The sequence below is a fragment of the Medicago sativa genome, chromosome 4, assembly GCF_051527215.1.
Source record: "Medicago sativa cultivar Bolivia chromosome 4, Bolivia_mono, whole genome shotgun sequence".
Classification (NCBI taxonomy): domain Eukaryota; kingdom Viridiplantae; phylum Streptophyta; class Magnoliopsida; order Fabales; family Fabaceae; genus Medicago; species Medicago sativa.
Genome location: NC_140752.1, coordinates 15,186,427 through 15,207,402, shown reverse-complemented (window position 1 = coordinate 15,207,402; position 20,976 = coordinate 15,186,427). Strand labels below are relative to the sequence as shown.

Here is a 20,976-nt window from a genome sequence, read left to right as displayed (position 1 = left end):
CGGTATTCCTTCATCTCTCCATCTTGGTCTTCATTTTCAATTCATAAAAGAACACAAAAATCACAACTCATGGATTTGGGCAAAATTGTTTATCCAACAGCTGAAACAACCTCATATTCTCCCTTTCATTCTTTCTCTCCCATTCAACTAAAACTCTGATTTAGAAATTGAGATTACAAAAACAAACATAAACAGAGGATTGAGTTCTTTAATTAGATTGAAGCCAGAATATTGTTTTTAATTCCGGGTTCTATAAACACCATGGTTTTTCAATTGCAACACATGGAGATTGTTTTTGAATTGTTCTTTAATTTTAATATTTTTTTCTTTTTATTTTTCAAATTTTTTTAAGAACAACAAGATGAAGATGGAAATGTGTTGTAGTTTCATGGAGGTTGAAGATAGTAAGTTGAAGATAATGAGGTTTAAAGCAGCAGGTGGTGAGAGGTGTGAATTGCAGATCTACTGATATTATGTGATGAGGAAAAATATAGGAAATAAGAGAGAGAACACTCAGAACAGTGATGTGGAAGTGTGTAAAAATATTTAGTGTGGAGAGAGTATTATAATGATGTGTTCTTGATTTGATCTAAAGGTCACAATAAACTTTCCCATGGTGGGAAAATTTTAGTCTTTCCCATGTTAAATGCCACCTAAAGAAATGGTGAAATAAGGTCTATTTCCGTTTATTTTTTGGAATGAAAATACGAAAGTAAAGAGGCAAAAAACTTAACATGGTTAAAAGCTTGTTTTTATGAAGGGTGCGTTTGTTGTATAATTTTTAGAAAAAAATCTACTTTTTTACCAAAAAAAAAAAAAACTATTGTCATTTAAGTTTTTCTTTAGGTTTTTTTTTTTTTTTAAATATGATTTTATCAAAATAATGTACGACTTCATGAAAATGTCAGTACAACATTTTTGCCTAAATCTATTGGCCATGTTTTTCTTTAAGTGATCTTTACTGGGAGTAAACAAATAGAAATCTTTAAAAAAAAATCTCTAGACTTTTTAACACAATCCTTTTTTTTTTAAGTTGAATCAAACGGACGCAAAATCTCTAATTTTGAAGTGATCACAAATGGTTGATGTAATATTCTTTCCAGGCAATACTAATGTTTAAAATATCTGATTGAACTGTTAGGTTCTATTTGTGAAATGGTAAATTAGTCTCTTCTTTTGGGTATATTGTATGAGTCATGTTTAATCGTGTGAATTGCATTGTTGCCATTTTTCATAAAAGAAATTGTGGCTTTGTTATTTTGCCAAATAAAATTGGTTTAGTTTGGATGTTGGCAATGAGATAACTACTTGCCTTCCTCACAACTGTCTAAGAGTGTAGAAATAGGGTATGTTTGGCCAACTCAGAGATCAAACCATTAACTGAAGTACAGTAAACTCATAAATGTTCATTCATGGAAGACCATGGAAATGCAATTAACACAAGAGATCATTGAATATTCTTTATTCTGACGACTTGTTCAATTGAGAATATACAATGCCAATGGTTCCCCTTTTATATCACCGAGGGTAAAAAGGGGAAGATAACAAAACAACTAAAACTGAAATAAAATACAAGCTTAACAGAAACCTAACAAAAGCAACTGTTTCCTAACTGATTATGAGATAGCCAAGACTAAGTCAAATGGGTCAAGTAGTATAAATACCATGTTGAGTTTGGAAAGCAGATAGTTAAAAATACCACGGTGCAGAAGTTTTGTGAATAAAATACTTTCAAGAGATTGGCATGGGTTGTAACATTCCGGATTGCACCTTATCCCGAACGACATGGATATCGATTTTTACATGTTTTGTGCGTTCGCAAAAGATAAAGCAACCATTAAGCCAAATGTTTAACATTTCTATTTTCAGTTAAATCAATGTCAACAAGAACAAGATCATCAACACAAGTTAAGATTGCAATAAAACCAGCGGAAGAACTTTTAGTAAAATGTGAATAATCAGATAGATTTGGAATGAATATAATTCAAACTTAAGAGTGCTGAAGTTAGAGATTTGGAAGATAAAAGTCAAAACAATAATTTAAGAAAATAACATTACAGATCATAGTTTCATGGGGTGGACCCAACTAGTACAAGGCAGGGTAGGAAACAGTCACCAGAAAAACAATAATTTAAGAAAATAACATTACAGATCATAGTATCATAGTTTGATGGGAACAATCAAATAGAAGTACATCCCATATCTCCAATAGAACATATAAAGCAATTCGCAACATCAAAAAGCCGCTATAGAGAACGGACTGCCAGCCAAAAATCACCATTTCATGTTGGATATAAGGTGAAATGTCCATTCTTGCTTTTAGTGAAAAGAGGCAGGTGAATTTAAGATTAATCTTTCCACATATCTGCAAACTCATCAGGCTCAAGAGGATTGGCCATCTCATGCATTTTCCTCCTTGTCTTTGCTTTGACCTTCTTTGCAAACGTTCCAGCCTTTTTCTTCTTCTGCAAAGCTCGGATCTACAACATAAAAAGGTTAAAAATATAACCAATATGTAGTTATTTTCAGTAGAAAATTACAGAAATTATAAGTGTACATTGAGAATATTTTGGTTGCTACCTGGTTTGGCGACACGTAGAGTGGATTCTCATATAAAGTCGGGCCTCCAAAACTGCCACCGAATATTTTAATCGGATTCAAGCAAAACCGTGGACCAACCTAAACAAGTAGTTTGCACACATCAGTTAAATGAATCTTAGGAATTGACAGATCAAATATAAATCGATAAGCCAATTTGCAGACCTCAATCAATGTCATTTTATCAAGGCTTCCACGGGGTAATTTGTCTGAATCATTGTGAGGAACAGAGATCTGCATGAGAATAAAAATGTGTTTTATTATGTAACATAGTTCAGTAAGCATCAATGACAACATAAAGTAGAAAATGAGAATAGCATTGCAAAGCCACATCTGCAAAAAATGCAAGTGTGCCAGCATAAAATAATACCTCTATCTTGTTTAAATTATTAAGACCTCCATACATTATAAAATAAGCAAAATTAAGTTCACCGGATTAGTATAAAAGTCATCAATGCATGAATAAGTAACACTGTAGATCCGTCAATCACATGTGGTAGCGCCATGGTGTTTAAGACATGCATACCTATGTGAAGAATACATTTTCTTTTCTCCTAGACTAGAAGTGTAGACAATGTAATTACATGATAATAGCATCCAGTGGTTTACAAAAAATCAGTTGAAAGCTTTCCATGTAACCATAGTAAAACAATCATTTACTTCTTCGTTGATATAGTATATAAGGTTTTGGTTTGATCTTACATCAAATCTAGACACATGTCATAATATCATATTTCTATTGGTCTTCAAAGTAATTGTGTTTTAAGTATATTTTTATTTTCATATACTAAAGCCTGTTTGTAAAGAAACCTAAGGCTAATGCTTTAATTTGAAATGTTCCCAAGCCCAGTTTATCCATCAGCAATGTTAGCAAAGAAAGAGGACATTTAGATTTGTCATCTCAATTTCACTCCAAGTCAAAAACTATGGCTAACCAAAACAATTGGCATAATTATAACCAAGATGCCAGCGCTTATTTGTTTTTAGTAGAGTGATGTTGAAAACAACAAACCAACAGATTTTAAAGTTTAAACTCGAAAATAATGCAAATTTGAAAACAATGTTATGCCAATTATTTAGATCTTTTGCAAATGCAAACACAAACCTGGTAATTTCGGAACCATATATGGTCATCAACAATCGAGAAAACAAAAACGTGGTCATGGAAAGGTTTAGCCTTTCTGTGGTCCTTCGGTGTTTCAAATATCTGGATGAAGAAAAGAAAAACTACGTCAGCAATAATCAAAATTGTGTATACTTTGATTATTCTAATAACCAAGAAAAAAATGCACGCGCGCACACACACAATCCACACCCCTTTTCAAATACATAACTCAAGTACAAGAACCAAAACTACAGAAAATTGTGAACAGGAATAAATGCTTAGCCCGCATTCTACACAATTAAAATTTTAAACTATGACAAGAGCCAAACATAACATTTATAGACTTCTCAAGTCAACGGCGACAGATTAAGAAACTTTTAAGCATATAGATATATGACAATAGATCACAAATACGTCAGAAAAATGCACATACAACAACTTTCGATCATACTAGGAACTCATACAACGCAACACCCCCAAATCACCACCAAACTAAGATGGTATTATCGAAATGACCTTAACTTTTGAATCCAAAACTGTGCATAGAAGAGTAATCAAACCAAATACCTGTAACAGCATCTCCTTCAACAATTTCCAGTATGCATCTTTTTCAAAATTTGATGAAAATGTCAAAAGAGGACGAGAGCCTTTTAGGTGATTCCCAGTAAGCTTCAATTCCTCCATTGTGTGCACTGGAAAGCAGTGACGGTAAAAGAGAAACTAGTAAAATGGCCTCGGAGAGAAAGAGAGACGGTCATAATTCAAAAAGAAGAATGAAGAACTGGATTACGGATCCTAGAATACTATATAATCATAGCAAGGAAATATGTAGTAACCTTAAGATAACAAACAGATAGAATATTACCGGCACTAACTAAAAATTTAACAGACGGGCCGTTGGGGCATTTTGCCATCCAGAGATAAAGATCTTTTGCCTTCCTGCACTGAAATTCACATACAAAGAAGGTAGATATAAGATAGTTATCCAAATGTCACAAATAGACTAGACTTGCTCGAGATTAAATGGAAAATGTTGTCTCAGTCGCCAGATTTAAAATAAGTAAACTGCGTAAATACATAGAAAACCAATTTGGGAGGGGAAACAAAGGAGTGAAAGTGTTCTACACTTTAAAATTTAAAATGGATAAAAAAAAAATCTACAAGACACAAGAATCAGTTGTGTAATCCATCACAAAAAGGAAACAGATTATATCAATTTGAAATTAACCAACAATAACATATTGCATTAGATCTAAATATCAACATTTTTTTTAGGGAATCTAAATATCAACATAGACATCAACATTTGTAACAAAATGGAATAATTCTTCACACCATAAACAAACAGTCAATTTTCTAACTCAACAACAACATAGCATAGCTCATAAACATAATGCATAGATGTCACTGAAAAACCTTGTCATAAAAAATATTTAAAAAGAATACCTCAAAAAATAAACACGACGAACAGTTTTTGAGCTCAACAAGCTCATTCAAGGTGGCGCCCTTAGTTTCTTTCGATTCAACCTTGTTATCCTTTTTGCAATGAGGCAGAAGCGATACCAAGTTCAACATCAAATGTCGGTACCTATAATAAGTTTATGATCAATACCATATTCAAAAACCAATAACCCACAATAAAAGGAAGAAGTATATTTGTGCTTAATTTCACGCACAAACATGAGCGTTCTGACACAATTATTTTACTGCACACAAAGAGCTTGTTTGGATTGCATTATTTAAATTTATCTACTGGAATAAAAACTTGTGAGACTGTTAGGGACAACTTCTAGAAACAACATATGAAATGTCCATAAACTGTTTTCAGCATCTTCCATGAGCTCTCCAAGATAGTTTATGGATACAACTTATAACTTACATCAAAACCATTTGACATTAATTTAATTTTTGTTGCAGAAATAACTTATAAATAAGCACTTACAAGATACACCCTTACAACATAATAACTTAACTAAGTTGTTTGCCAAACATAACCAAAATAAACAAATCCAAACTCAAAACAAGCACAAACTGTGCGGATACAGCAAAATATATTTGGGTTTTGAGATTTGTACCTGTAAACAATACGCCTAGAGCAAGTAACCAAAACTTTCTCTTTGTTCCTGAATACAGGTGAAGCACCATTATCCTTAGCCTCAATTTCATTCTCATTATCATTCTTATCCTTCCATCCCAAAAGGGTCCTCACTGGTCTCTCTGGAGCAACATCCTCCTTTTTGGGCACGGCCTCAGCTTCAGCCTTTTCACTTCGCTTTCTCTTCCCCATGTGGTTTGGCTACAAATCTATCACATAATATAAATTAAATCATCTTCCCCATGTGGTTTGGCTACAAATCTATCACATAATATAAATTAAATCATTTAATTCATATACGTCATTAGTGTAAAAAGTTGTTACACTGTCGATCAATCATAACTGGTAGAACGTTAAAAAAGTTTGATGTTTATCATAATCACTTCAAAAGTCACACACATGATCGGTTGCTTGAGATATAGTGACAGTGCCTGAAAATTAAAACTTTAGGCCTGTTTGGAATTGGATTGACTTATTTTAGCTTATCTACTTGCATAAGTTTTCTGAGACTGCTTGGGAGAACTTATGAAACCAGCTTAAGACATATTCATAAGCTGTTGTCAGCTTATTTGCATAAGTTCTCCAAGATGGTTTGTTAAAACAGCTGATAGCTTATAACAATTCAACTTAATCTTATCTTTTTTCCCTATAAATTGCTTATACATAACCGTAAGCTGCAAATAAGCTGTTTATCCAAACAGGGTCTTGCATTAAAACTAATGATACATGATCCATTTAGCTACAAAATAAATTTTTGTTAATGACCCATTTGCCACTTTGATTCAATATAACATTTTGACAGTGACCCATTTGATTTCTTCAGAGCAACATAAGCATGCACGAGGGCAATGAAACGAAATAAGAGAGAACAAAATTACTGAACTCGGTGCTAGCAGCAACTATATTCTAGCAATAAACGAACAAAAGCTTCTAATGAAGCTAATTACAAGCATACACAAACAATCACATTTTTTCCGTGAATGAAATTACTACACGAATTGTACACATCCTTGAATTTCTTGCTAAAATACCTAAATTAAGCTAGTGTTTATACAAACGCATTAATGTAGAAGTTGAAGCTACAAGTAAATTGGTGTTCAATTGATAGAAAACGAAAAACGGATGCAAATTAATCTGATTCTGACAGAGAGAGAAAGAAGCTTACGGAGCTGCGACGATTTCGGTGGAAGGCGCCGATTGAAGATGAAGCAGGTGGGAGAGTCCAAAAACCTTTTGGACTCTCCCACCTGCTTCATCTTCAATCGGCGCCTTCCACCGAAATCGTCGCAGCTCCGTAAGCTTCTTTCTCTCTCTGTCAGAATCAGATTAATTTGCATCCGTTTTTCGTTTTCTATCAATTGAACACCAATTTACTTGTAGCTTCAACTTCTACATTAATGCGTTTGTATAAACACTAGCTTAATTTAGGTATTTTAGCAAGAAATTCAAGGATGTGTACAATTCGTGTAGTAATTTCATTCACGGAAAAAATGTGATTGTTTGTGTATGCTTGTAATTAGCTTCATTAGAAGCTTTTGTTCGTTTATTGCTAGAATATAGTTGCTGCTAGCACCGAGTTCAGTAATTTTGTTCTCTCTTATTTCGTTTCATTGCCCTCGTGCATGCTTATGTTGCTCTGCTTCCACCGTTGTTACTGTACATACGTATGTATGTATGTATCTGTTTTTGTTATCTTAACTGAAGAAATCAAATGGGTCACTGTCAAAATGTTATATTGAATCAAAGTGACAAATGGGTCATTGACAAAAATTTATTTTCTAGCTAAATGGATCATGTATCATTAGTTTTAATGCAAGACCCTGTTTGGATAAACAGCTTATTTGCAGCTTACGGTTATGTATAAGCTATTTATAGGGAAAAAACATAGTTGTCAAAGCGGAAACGCGGCGCGACGCGGCCACCCCAAAAATTGACGCGGCGCGGTATGCGGGCGCGACGCGGGGGCTATTACATGACGCGGACCCTAAATATTTAATACTAAAATACTATAATGTTGAAAAAGAAATACTAAAACAACTTAAATATTACCCAAAATTCATAATGTATTCATAATTTGAAATAAAACATGTCTTATGCAAAAACATAAGAACATACTTGCAAGAAATACTAATAAAATTCAAGGTAGTTAACACCTTAAGCCTCTAAAGCTTAAAGTAAGAATGAACCAGACTTTTACATAAAAACGTAGTGAAGGAATGAACCAAACTAGTTTGAAAACGTAGTGAAGGAATGAACCAAACTAATTGACAGCTTTATATTGACAGGTTTATAAACGTAGTGAAGGAATTGAAATGTTAAGGGTGACCGTTCTTAGGAAGGAATGAACCAAACTAGTTTATAAAAGTCTAAAATATAAACCTGTCAATGTTAAGGGTGCACATAAAAATATAAAAAATTAATATAAATAAGTTGAATGAAGATTTCACAAAAGAAGTTTGAAAAGATTTCACAAATAAAAAACAAAGAAGTTGAAAAAAAAAAAGTTCAATAAAAAAAGAAATTGAAAAAAAAAAGATTGAAAAGATATCACATCACAAAACAAAAACGAAGAAAAAAAATTGAATGGAGAAAGAAAGAACAAACCTGATAAAGAGGTGAAGATCAGAGCAGGATGTGGCTGTGTTGTTGTTGTTGACACCAGAGCTTGTTAATAGGGATGGATAAGGATGGAGCAAGGATGCGGCTGTAAGATTGAATGGAGAAAAGAATGAATGAAGCAAGGATGCGGCTGTAAGATTGAAGATCAGAGGAGGATGGAGCAAGGATGCGGCTGTAAGATTGAATGGAGAAAAGAATGAATGAATGCGGCTGTGTTTCTCTGTACGATGGATAAGGAGAAGAGAAAATAGGGTTTGGCAAATGACAAAAATGTCCCTAAAAATGGTGCTTAAGTGGGGGGCAATTTCGTATTTTCGCCCCGACCCAGGAAAGCGGGCTATTTGACCGCATTTGAACCGCTCCGCGTCCAATAAAAGCGGCCGCTATTTCCGCTTTTCACAAACGCGTGGTGCGGTCGCGTTCTGACGCGCTAGGCTGTTTTCAGCCGCGATCGCGCCGCGTTTGCCCGCAATTGACAACAGAGGGAAAAAATATAAGATTAAGTTGAATTGTTATAAGCTATAAGCTGTTTTAACAAGCCATCTTGGAGAACTTATGCAAATAAGCTGACAACAGCTTATGTATATGTCTTAAGCTGGTTTCATAAGTTCTCCCAAGCAGTCTCAGAAAACTTATGCAAGTAGATAAGCTAAAATAAGTCAATCCAAACAGGCCTAAAGTTTTAATTTTCAGGCACTGTCACTATATCTCAAGCAACTGATCATGTGTGTGACAAGACCTTTAAATGTTGAACTAATTTATGATGCGTAAACAATAAAAAGTAGCTGAGGTTCTCTTGACAGTTTAGACCAGGCCATGAAAAATCTAGGAAAAAATTAAAGAGTATGAGATAAAAATTAGATCTTAGACGAAGTGGAAACGAAAACAATATTACAACTTACAGTGTAACGAAGTTGATCAAAGATTCGTCGGAGTGAAGTGAGTGTTGGGACAGAAGATTGAGAAACAAAAGAGTGAATGAGAAGAGGATTGTTTGTTTGTGCGGCTGCTAGGGTTAATGTGAGAATGAGAAGTATTTATGTAAAAGACAATACGACAGCGTTGCATTTGAACAAGTTTTTGGAAGCATATAAATAAAATAAAATAAGGGAAATGTTAACTTGTGCCCTCAAGGCACAAGTTAATGATTCAAATATAGAAATAATATATTGGAATGTGTGCATTGCATTTAATTTTTAACTTTTTAATTCATTAAATGCACAAAATTTTAGAGAATATTTCTTCTTTTGGCTTTCTTAACATGTGCCCTAAGGGCACAAGTTAACACTACCCATAAAATAAATATGTATTGTGTCTCGGTCGGTATTGGGTTTCGATGGCCAAATAAAGTTGGGCCGAACCGAACCGTGCATGTCCAGTCCAATCCGGATTTCTGAGACCCGAACGACCCGACAACCCGCGTGACCCGCCCGCTTCGGTTTCATGTGGGCCGGATATTACGGTTTCGGGCGGAGACGAATTATTTGTCCAGCGCTATTCAAAACCGCTACGGTATTGCATTACTGTCTTTTGGAATAACAACTTTAAAAGCAAACTGCTACTCTAACTCTAAATATCTCCATTGAAGAACCACTAATCGAAATGAGATTAATTAGAAGTTTTTATTTATTTTCCATTACAACGATAAATTAGAAGTTTTGTTTTTGTTTTTTCAATAGTTTGCTCCAATGAAACCAAGTTCATCTTCCATTCAGAATTCAAACTTTGATTCACCGCAGTGTAGCCCTTTTCACCATTTATGTTGGTGAATAAAAATTTGCTAAGTTACTCACCACTATCAAAATACTTTCTGTTAATTTCGTTGATCTATTTAGCGGTTGAAACACTCATTAATCATCATGGGTTTGAAGCTACTCACTATCCAAAACATTATTTTAGCCTAGTGTGCTAAGAAAGAAGTAAGAACATTAGTTTTTCATTCTAGAAAAATAAATAAGAACATTAGATTTTCGTTATAGAAAAATAAATAAGAAAATTAGATTTTCACATTAACTTTACATCCCTCTCTTTCTCTATCTAATGATGAATTTGACCTTTTAAAAAATAATACAGCATATGTACCAAAAAAATAAAGACGATCAAACATGACAAGGAAGCACAAATCACCATCAGTAATGACTTGTAAATTAATCAATCAAGATATATGTTCCGTACGCTTCTTCTTTTTCCACGAAATTATATTCCAATTCCAACTAAACCATAGTTAATAATTTAAAGCAAGTGACCAAAAAAAGCTAACCACTGATTGATTAAGCATGTATACAATTCACAATTTTAAAGAAATTACCTTTAAATTGCAATAAAAATTCTTAAATATGTGACTAGTCTATTCCATTACACGTAGTCACGTACAATAACAAAACATACTTACATTCAAGGAATGGAGCTTAGTTCAATTCTACAACGGAACGGGTCAGAAATCATATAGTAAGATTTAATGTAAGAATGGGTGGGGTAATGAAATTTGTACAAGGATACTACCCTACTCCCTTTGTCCTATAATATTTGCCATATTTGTCTATTTTACACTAATTAAAGAAAGAAATATGATAAATGAAAGAAAGAAAATGGTGATTTTGTCCAATTATCCACATTAACTATTTTTTTTTCTATTATATATGGAGAGTGGAAAATAATAACTTAAAAGTGATACGCGTAACATTAACTAGATGATACGGTTAATAAATAAGCAATTAGAATTACATTGAAAACTAAAAATGACAATTTTTTTAGACAATTTTTGTGTGCAATTGTAAAAAAAATTACGACACAAATGATAATTTTTTAGAAGGGTTAGTTTTTGTAACACCCATACCAGACGTATCTAGAAAGTCTGGCACGTGCGTTAATATTAGTACTGGATACATTAAAATATACAACAATTAAAATCTTCGAATGAATAATATTTACATCAAGTTCCGTTCGTATAAATAATAATACAATACAACTCATCCATACATAAAAATACATCCTTGAAGTCCATAACATCCTGCAGCTTCACGAACGAACTCTTGAAGTAATATCCATCCGGCACCGAACATGCATAAACATCCTGCTTATCTGAAACAAATAAGGATTGGGATGAGACATAATGTCTCAGTGAGTTCCCCTAAATCCTAGGCTATAGGCAACCTCAGGGGGAAACCTACGGTCACCACGTGTCTACATTACAACCTGACGGTTGATTATACGTGTGTGGGGACTTGCATACTTAGACGGTAGTGCATACTAGAGCCGTCATAGTCTTATCTCACTTGTTATAGGCTTCACTTCCTATACGTGTCATGGCGGTCGAGAGGGAACCTAGAACCGCATTGCCAAGAATACACGCTAAGTATCGAGGCCTAAGCATAACATGATCATGACACGATTCTAAACCGGACGATTAGGGGAATCCTAAGATCGTCATCGGTAACATGTTCATTTCTTGTTCTAATCCATGTTCTGTACCTGTCTTAAAGCATCTAATGCTCTTATTCTCGTACATAATCGTACATGAGTTCCTACGTGTTCATAATCATAATCGTGCATGGAACCATAATCATAACATACATAAACGTAACTAAGTTCATTTATGTTAGCGTTGAACAAACATTATTATCTTGGTTCATTTTACGGATAGTCCCGGGTGGAGTAACCCCGAAATCAATCCCATACATGACCGATGTACGTACATCGGACTCCCTCGGTGTCGTGCGGGTCCCTTGCGGCTTAAACCGTTCCCCTTAGGTCGAGAACCTCCCGTATCCCCCTGGCGTGGATAACAAGAGACACGAACACCTACGTCTTGTTACTCAGTGACATGCGGGTCCCTTACGGCTTGAATCGTTCTCATAGTGAGAACCCCTTGTATCCCCCCTGATGTGGATATCAAGAGACATGTCACCTACACTTATTACTCATAGTCTTGTCGTGCATAAGTTAAACATATACATACTTGAGTGCTTACCTCGGAACCTCAATCGAACCGATTAGTGGTAAACTCTTACTTGTTCATATTCATACCTAATCATGGTGGAGAGACTAACTAGTCAAACCACGGCTTACGTACTTGCTAAATCATACTAGCTCTTGTGCGAAGAGATTACACTTCGCGTCTTATCACTCTAGGGATTCTTGCTAAACATACTAGTTCTCGACTAGCTAAGCCGAGGCTCTACATACATTCCCTTTCTTAGTTCATTACTACCCCATCATGCTTAAACTCTCTTAAGTCATCTTTGTGACCCATGTTAAATTGCCATGATTATCGGTTCGAGTTCTATGGATGATTGGTACATTTTTCTATTAATTCCGAGGACCCAAAATGCCATAACCCAAGTAACAAACCATTTAGAAATTCAAAGTTTTAACCAAGTCAAGATGGTTCCAGTTGTAAAATAAGTGAAAACAGTAAAAATATACGTCAACACGATCGCATCGGACCCCCACACGACTGGCCCCAAGCACCCGAGCACAAAACAACACAAAAGTTGCCCTGTCAGGGGCGCCTGGCGCCAGAGAGTGGGCGCCTAGCGCTGGCCTCTCTGACTTTGGGCGCCTAGCGCCCTTGTTCAGGCGCAGCGCTGCGAACCTGCGTGTTTCGGCTGCGGGTTCGTGGCATTTTCGACCCAAAACTCCAATTTTTGATCTCCTAAATGTACCAACTCATTCCAAACATTGTTAACAAGTTTATGTACTCAAAATAGCTTACGAAAACATATATAAGATCAAGTTCCATGGCAATTTATCATGTAACACAAGGCATGGCTTTGGGTTCAATAAAATGTCATAGAAGCTAAACTAGCACAAAACATGAATATCCAACCCAAAGGTAGGTTACTCTATCTATAGAACTCACCTAATCATGTTGTGAACTTGATTCCAAAGCTTCAAGCATCTTCTTTACTCCATGTCTCAAAACCCTAACTTTTGACTCACCAACAACTATGGCCTTAACTCCACAATCCATCTTCAAATCATATTCTTCTTTGTTTCTTAACCATGAATAAACCTTAGCTTGCATCATCTTCTCTTGACATCAACAAACCCCATTTCTTCATGAACTTATCTTAAGGAGAAAGAGTGGAACAACCCAAACCAAACCCCCACAACTTGGAAGATCATATAGGAACATAACCCACAAGCTTGACATGAGTAAAAGGAAGAAATTATGGAAGAAAAAAAGAAGAGAGGGTGGCGCATGAGAAGAGGGAAGGAAGAGAAAGCTCTTGCCCAAAAAACCTAGAGAGAGAGAAGATTGGAAATGAGATATTCTTTGGCCATTTCCATATAAATATCTCTTAATCGAGCAATTACCAAAATGCCCTTGCCTTAAACGTGTTACATCCGTCTCTGATACTTATCTCGTATTAAGCTGACATCTCGTAATAAATATTTCCATCACACTTACTTTCCATGAATAAAATTCATCTGACACGATCAACGGTTAATATACCGATACTGTCAGGCGGGATATTACAGTTTTTTTCTTTTTTAGTTTTGTCAGTTTGTCATTCCCCTTGATTTGTCGGTGTTTTTGTGGTTTGGGCGACGTTGCGACGACTCACGGGTACCATACTTAAGTATTTTTTGTTTTTGTTAATTATGGGTTGAGTATCTCTTATAGTCCGTTTTATTTGATACATATTTGTGTAGCCTTTAAAAATGAATATCAAGTGGCTCAAACACAATATATATCACAAAATTCAATAGAAAAATGGGTTAGGTTAGGATACAACTCCAAAGAATAGCTTTCCAAAGGCTATGTTAAACCAAACAAGGATAGAAGCACTTTTTCCTTCCTTTATCCAAAAACGGAAATATGAATTTCCTCACACTAAGCAAGTCACTATAGTCCGGACTCTGAGGAGACCATTTTATAAAGAGGTAGAGTTGAATTCTATGACAACCTTTAACTCTCTTTGGTATGGTGGTGGGAAAGTGAATGCATGGGGGTAGTGTCAGATTCTCACCCAATCCTCCTCGTAAAGATGTTCTTCCATATATACTATTCTTAAAAGTTAGTATCCTTCAATTCAATTGCACTACCCCACCCTATTTTCAATTGTGCGAATTTGATCCTCATTAATCATAATCTTTTATTTGTATTAAATATGTTTTTATCCTTTTTTTTTTTGAGGGAATATGTTTTTATCCTTATAAATGTTCTAATTTTTTTTGTTTTAACTTTGATAAAACATTTTTTCAACTTTTAATGTTCCAAAATCTTTCAATCATCATTTTTGTTTATACTTTTAAGTCAATTCATGTGTATCCTTCAAATTTTTGAATGAGTTTTTACAAGAATATTTAGAAAGTTATAGGAATCTCTAAAAAAAAATATAGAATTTTTTAACAAACATGAATTAAATATGATTTTTTAAGCATAAAAAACATAAATATTCATATTTAAGTTATGTTTTTTTTTAAACTTCTAATTTTTTTAAAGTGATTCTTACAATATTATAAACATGGTTGCGGATAGAAAAATCAAAATTCCAAATGATATACATGAGTTGAATTAAAAGCAAAAATCAAATGTAGTGATTGAGTATGAGAATTTTGCTTTGATTTTTACGTCGCTGTTGATTATGAGAAACTTCCCTTTTCTACTACTCATGTCAAATAATCGGGCACACTATTAAAAATTACAAGTATCGGATAGCAAAAACTTCTACAAGTTGTGCACAAATAGCATGTGGCTAACCCTACCACATAAAATGTTGAAGTTAAGAAAGTTATTGAGGCCACAACTTCAATTCCAATTCCAAACAATGCGGCGTTTAAAATTGTTATACAAAATGATCCTCTTCTCACTAATATAATAAGGTCCAAGGAAAGGGCAGCTACCAGTTATTTAGGAGGTATTTTAACTCAGGAGATAGAGATATCTCCTATTGTTGTTAGAGAATGTCCTCTACAACCAATGCAGGTGGAAAACAACTTAGCTCAGGTTGAGAAACAAGTGGAGGATCAACAAATAAACAAATTTCCTAACATGCACAACAGTGACCTTTGGAGTGATGCAATAACAAATTTGGATTTCATTCAAGATGTCTTAAATCCCAACGCCGCTCATGACTTGGAGATTATGTGGTTATATTGGGAATGACAAAAATGCCAGTGCTAGTGGTCCTCAGGTTTATACCAACGAGAGAGAGAGAGAGAGAGAGAGAGAGAGAGAGAGAGAGAGAGAGAGAGAGAGATTATTTAGAGAATCATTCGACTGCTATGAAAGAGCCTTTCATTGAGGTAGTGTTCAAGATAAAGAAGTAAAAGGGTTTTCCAATTCGTTATACTCAATCTAGGACAAGCTTTCGAATTGATTTGACTTCTCTTTTCAGTTACGTTTTTTTTTTCTTTTGAAGGAGTTACGTTTCTTTTGTTGTTCCTTTTATTTTGGCTTGGTTTATTTTGATTTTTCTTTCTTATTCGTTTTTGTCATTCAAGAAAGCTTTGGTCTATGTCCCCATTCTCCTTTTATTCTTATTTATTTTTGGGTCTTGTTAACCAGTGCCCCCGGGGCACTGGTTAAGGAAGCCAAAATAGGAAATTTTAAATAAAATAAACATACTTTTTCAACTTTTAATGCACTGATTACACATCTCTCAATGCAAATCCTACCATATTTGACCCTTAACCAGTGCCCGGGGGCACTGGTTAACATTTTCCTTTATTTTTTTATGGTGTATATATTTAGAGTGTTGCGATTGGTTCTCTTTGTGCACTCCATTTGCCCAAAAAAAAAAAGACCAATCAAAACCATAATATTTGTATGTTTGTTTCATTCACAGCCATATGTGATAAACATTTATATCATGTGAAATGTAGCACTCGAAACCCGACGAAGCAATTTTAATAAGCTTATATTTTGTGGTTTAAAATATGGGAAGAAAATGGAAGAGGTTGGAAGTTTTCCTCACTAATTTTAATTTTATTTCAACATGAAGTGTTAAAAATCCAAACCTTTCCTCAAAAAAAAAAAAAAATCCAAACCTGAAAAAAACTGAGATAGAATTTGCAGAGAGAAAGATAAAAAAACTCAAAATTCTATTTTAATTATGAGTTACGAATACCACAACATACAGTAATTAATAAAAATAATATTATATCTCTAAAAAAAAATTATTATAAAAATATCACTTTCAATAAAAATTTATAAAACAATAAAAAACACGTGATGCAATATTCTTTCTCCAAAAAGTTTATTCAACTATCTAGCTGTAGTATAAATGACTACTGTAAATGTCTAGTTGGGCGTGAATGGAATCAATCAAATTGTTTTGACTTATATGGTAGATCCACTTTTTTTTTTTTTTGAAGGAATTGGTAGATCCACTTTTTAGATTTCAATATAGACTTTCGTGTGTAAAGTTGTAAATGTAAATTTAATTGACATTAACCCTACTCCCCCCGATCAGTAAAAATAAAAAGACGGGAAACAAACCAAATTATAGGAGAAATGTTGGTGATGTCGTGAATTTTTCTTTTGGATACAATCATATTTTGCAATTGGCTATTGATTGTTATAGCGAAAATGTTTTCACGAATATGTCATGAGCACTATTTTGTTTAATAACTTTCCTAAACTATACCCCACCTTTTCCCATGTTTTTTGGCACGAGATAAATATAATCGGACAATTCTTTTTGGGATGAATTCGGCATAACTTTTGTCGGGTTAAACTCTTTGAAATTTTTCGTCTCAAATTATATATATCATTTTAAGACATATGTTTATCCCAACTTATATGTTATTTTATGATTTTTTAAATGGGTTGAATATGTTTTTTATCTCTATAAATATGTCAACTTTTTGTTTTAGTCCCTCTAAAATTTTCCTTCAACTTTTAGTCCCTATAAAATTTTCAATCTTCACTTTTGGTCCCTATTTTAAAGCAAACTCATATGTAAAATTCATATTTTTTAATAAAATTTTCAAGAGAAATTCAAAATTTAATAAGAATCACTCCCAAAAAAATTTAGAATTTTTTAACAAAACATGAATTTAATATGAATTTTTATATTTTTTACGATTAAAAATTCATATTTAATTTGTGTTTTGTTAAAAAATTCTAATTTTTTTTTAGGAAATTTTTTTAGAATATTTTAGGGTTAATTATGTTTCTAGTCCCTACAAAATAGCGACCTTGTAAGTTTAGTCCTTACTTAATTTTAATAGCATTTTTAGTCCCTATAAAAAAAATTTACTTATAATTTTAGTCCCTGCTAAAACAAAGTTTGATTAATTATCCTTAAATTCTAAAATTTTTGAACGATTTTTTTGAGACAAGATTAGAACACTATGAAAGGTTCGTTTACTAAAATTTAGAATTTTCAGACATGAAATGAATTAAATATGAATTTTTTAAAACGACAAAAGTTAAAGATAAAAAGTAATAAAATCTGGATGTAGAAATCAAATTTTGCGATAATTTTTTGCTGAGGAACTTTTAGTAATGTTCTAAACATGTCTGCAAAAAATTGTTCAAAAATTTAAGAGTTTAAGCATAAATTAAACAAATTTGAATTGAGTAGGGACTAATACTCAGGGCAAAAAAACAAAATTAGGGACTAAAAATGCTATTAAAATTAAGTAAGGACTAAACTTACAAGGTCGCTATTTTATAGGGACTAGAAACATAATTAACCCAATATTTTATACATTTCTGCACAATTTCATTAAAAAGTACAAAAATTAAATTAAAAATAGGGACCAAAAATAGTGATTGAAAATTTTATAGGCACTAAAAGTTGAAGGAAAATTTTAGAGGGATTAAAACGAAAAGTTGACATATTTATAGGGACCAAAAACATATTTAACCCTTTTTAAATTTATTTTTTCAATATCATTAATGAATGACATTTTTGTATATATTATATCTATTTGGGGAGCCGTGTCGGGACGCCTTTGAGCAGGGATTCTGGATTTCGTTCCTTGGGGTCTTGTCGCCTAGCTCTTGTGGTGTATGCTTGGTTCGCTGTTCCTTAGTTATGGGTTTATGGTGCAATGGCAGGGGCTTTTTGGCTTCCCTCCTTTGGGTGGTTTGAGGTGTTGTTTTTTGAGTGTGCTTTCAAAGTCAATCATTTCAATTCAGTACCTCTAAAATAGTCACAAAATAAGTCATTTCATGTCTTGATTTTGCAAAATAAAAAATTATGTATCCATTTTTCATTTCTATTTGTTATATAAGGTTTAATTCTTTTCACTTGTCTTTATACTCCAATATTGCCTTGTTAAAGACCTCACACATGTTGTTCTCTTTTAGGTCACATTGAGTATCTGTCATGAAATGAGACCGTACATCCTTCATGTTTTTCAAGTCTTCTCATTGATTCATTGCATTGTTCTTTCCATGGGGCCCTAGCAGCCATCCATAAAACTTCCTTAAGCTCTATTCTAGGATATTTATCTCTCCAATTGCCATATAAATGTTTCACACACAACCTTTGCTTACATGCTATCTAATATCTTGAACTACAGACATTATTCCGTAAACTAGTAAATGTAGATTAACTATTAATAATCCATATGAATTAATACTACAAATGAATTTAAAACCATATACATTTTGCTAGTCTAAAATGAAACCATACACTTTTGGTTAAATATTTTGAAGATCATTAAGTAATAAATTCAGAATCCACTACCACGAGTTCTTTGTGTCTGCCTCAACAACTCCATATGCTATTGTAATCATCTTATTGTTACCATCCTTACCAACTAACTATTGCTATTAACTAACTTCAAAATCCCCCTTCCAGAAAGCATACATCTAATCCAATGACATGCCTGCATCACTAGAAGATTTTCTTTCATTTGCTTCATATATTTGCGGCATGCACTTGGCCGACACAAGTTTTTGGCAGACATGTATGCCTTTGCGCGCGGGCATGGCCCATGCAAACACATGCTTCAGTTGTTTTTAAATATGTACATGCTTCGATCTTTGGTCATTTGCGACATGGTTATTTTGACGTAAATATTTGTGTCAGATTCAAGTCACACTCGAATGTTAGAAAAACTTGGTATTTGCGGGCAGTGGCGTAGCCAGGACCATGGGGTAGGGGGTGCGGGAATTTTTTCTCATAAAAAATAATTAGGATAAGAGGATGATGCTCTAGTATAAGGTAGAGAAGATCCTCAAGCTCAAAAAATATTTACAGAAAGATTTAGGGAAAATTACAAAGACCTCCCTTAAGGTTTGGTTAAAAGACACATACCTCCCCTCTAGTTTTAAAAATTTAGTAACCTCCCCTCAATTTAACTCTCTTAACCATTTGTTAGTTTACTAACATTAGCTTGCCTTAATGCTATGAATTACCCCTCTCTATATGATTGAATGCATCTGCAACACTGATTCAACCCACCAATATTAATCCAAATCTTTAGACATGGCAACATGAAATGATGTGATGACACTGTATTCCTCTTCTACTTGTTTTCATTTATACTAATTAGTCGTAAGAAATCGATTAATATTCTTTGGTTAACTCAATGTAAAAACCTTTCATAACTCATAACAGACTAGTACCAAAATAAATTGTTGATACTTGAAATGGTAATCATGTTAACAATTTACACTTGCTCCCCTCTCTATTGCATCAGAACTTTTTTCGCTCTTTTCTACGAAAACTATTTTGTTGCTCATCAGATTATATAAATTATTTCTACATAAAACTAGAGGTCATTCAATTAAGGCATAAGATCATTCAATTAATTGATATAGAAACCAGATAAGTTTGAAAATGAGAAAGAGGGTAAACATTCACTTCTGAAAGATAACACTGTTAAGACTTAAGAGAGTGTTAAGAGAGAATGGAGGAATCAATCTATTTAATGAAAACTTAAGGGAGGTTAGTGTCTATTTTAAAACTAGAGGGGGTGTCTCTGTCATTTAAAGAAAACTTAAGGGAGGTGAGTGTAATTTTCCCAAAGATTTACATTCATCTCCTTTACAGGTGAAAGCTTTTTAACTTTACTTAATAATAATAATTAGGCTAATAATAATAATTAGGCTAAAGTACACCAGAAGTCCTTTAAGTTATTTAATTGTAATAAATTGGTCATTTAAGGTTTTTTTTTCGTACCACTTACATCCCTTAAATTATTTAGTTGTAACAAGTTAGTCCTTTAAATATTTTTTGTAATGTTGTAGTCCTTTAAGTTATTTAATTGTAACTTTTAGGCCCCGAATAAATTACATTTTTAAGATCTAAAATACCACAAATTGTTACGGTTAAATAACTTAAAGGATCTAATTAGTACGAAAAAAACTTAAAAACTAACTTGTTACAATTAATTAAAATAAAGAACCTAAGTGATACAAAAAAAGACTTAAAAAACCTACTTATTACAATTAAATAACTTAAAGGACATTTGATATAATTTAACCTAACAATTATTATATATACACACACTAAACATAAATATTAAACATATATATTCTTATTTTGTCAAAAAAAAAAAAACCATATATATTCTTATGATTATCCATTTTGATTAGTTATAGTGAACAATTAAGAATTATCATATGTTTTATATTTTAGTTATGCGA

The 20,976-nt window shown here is 33.3% G+C and overlaps 1 protein-coding gene and 1 long non-coding RNA gene across 6 annotated transcripts; both read right to left on the bottom strand.

The window, feature by feature from the left end:
• Positions 1 to 2,012: 2,012 nt before the first annotated feature.
• On the bottom strand, positions 2,013 to 9,434 carry LOC146926634 (ribosome biogenesis protein BRX1 homolog 2-like). 5 transcript variants are annotated; one of them, XM_085700146.1, is made up of 10 exons: positions 9,320 to 9,434; positions 8,403 to 8,589; positions 5,779 to 6,007; positions 5,150 to 5,291; positions 4,569 to 4,647; positions 4,271 to 4,395; positions 3,704 to 3,805; positions 2,764 to 2,832; positions 2,581 to 2,679; positions 2,013 to 2,480 (listed from the first exon to the last, which is right to left on the bottom strand). In XM_085700146.1, exons 3-10 carry the CDS (start codon positions 5,988 to 5,990, stop codon positions 2,349 to 2,351), a joined length of 960 nt encoding a protein of 319 aa, XP_085556272.1. In that variant the 5' UTR covers positions 5,991 to 6,007; positions 8,403 to 8,589; positions 9,320 to 9,434; the 3' UTR covers positions 2,013 to 2,348. The 5 variants fall into 5 exon arrangements, with proteins under 5 accessions (XP_085556272.1, XP_085556271.1, XP_085556274.1 ...); XM_085700145.1 differs by lacking the exon at positions 9,320 to 9,434 and adding an exon at positions 6,964 to 7,028 and having other exon boundaries at positions 8,403 to 8,623; XM_085700148.1 differs by lacking the exon at positions 8,403 to 8,589 and having other exon boundaries at positions 9,320 to 9,417.
• A 1,862-nt stretch (positions 9,435 to 11,296) lies between these two features.
• LOC146926633 (uncharacterized) lies at positions 11,297 to 13,907 on the bottom strand. Its single transcript, XR_015005459.1, has 2 exons — positions 13,279 to 13,907; positions 11,297 to 11,498 (listed from the first exon to the last, which is right to left on the bottom strand). It is a non-coding gene; the product is annotated as an uncharacterized LOC146926633 (long non-coding RNA).
• Between the last annotated feature and the right edge of the window lie 7,069 nt (positions 13,908 to 20,976).

Bases quoted from the DNA above. Each gene is read 5' to 3' on its own strand.
- LOC146926634 (XM_085700146.1), bottom strand. From the start codon at position 5,990: ATGGGGAAGAGAAAGCGAAGTGAAAAGGCTGAAGCTGAGGCCGTGCCC. The intron at 5,292-5,778 runs GTACAAATCTCA...AACTTATTATAG, and splicing joins TCTAGGCGTATTGTTTACAG to GTACCGACATTTGATGTTGA. The intron at 2,680-2,763 runs GTCTGCAAATTG...CTACTTGTTTAG, and splicing joins ATAAAATGACATTGATTGAG to GTTGGTCCACGGTTTTGCTT.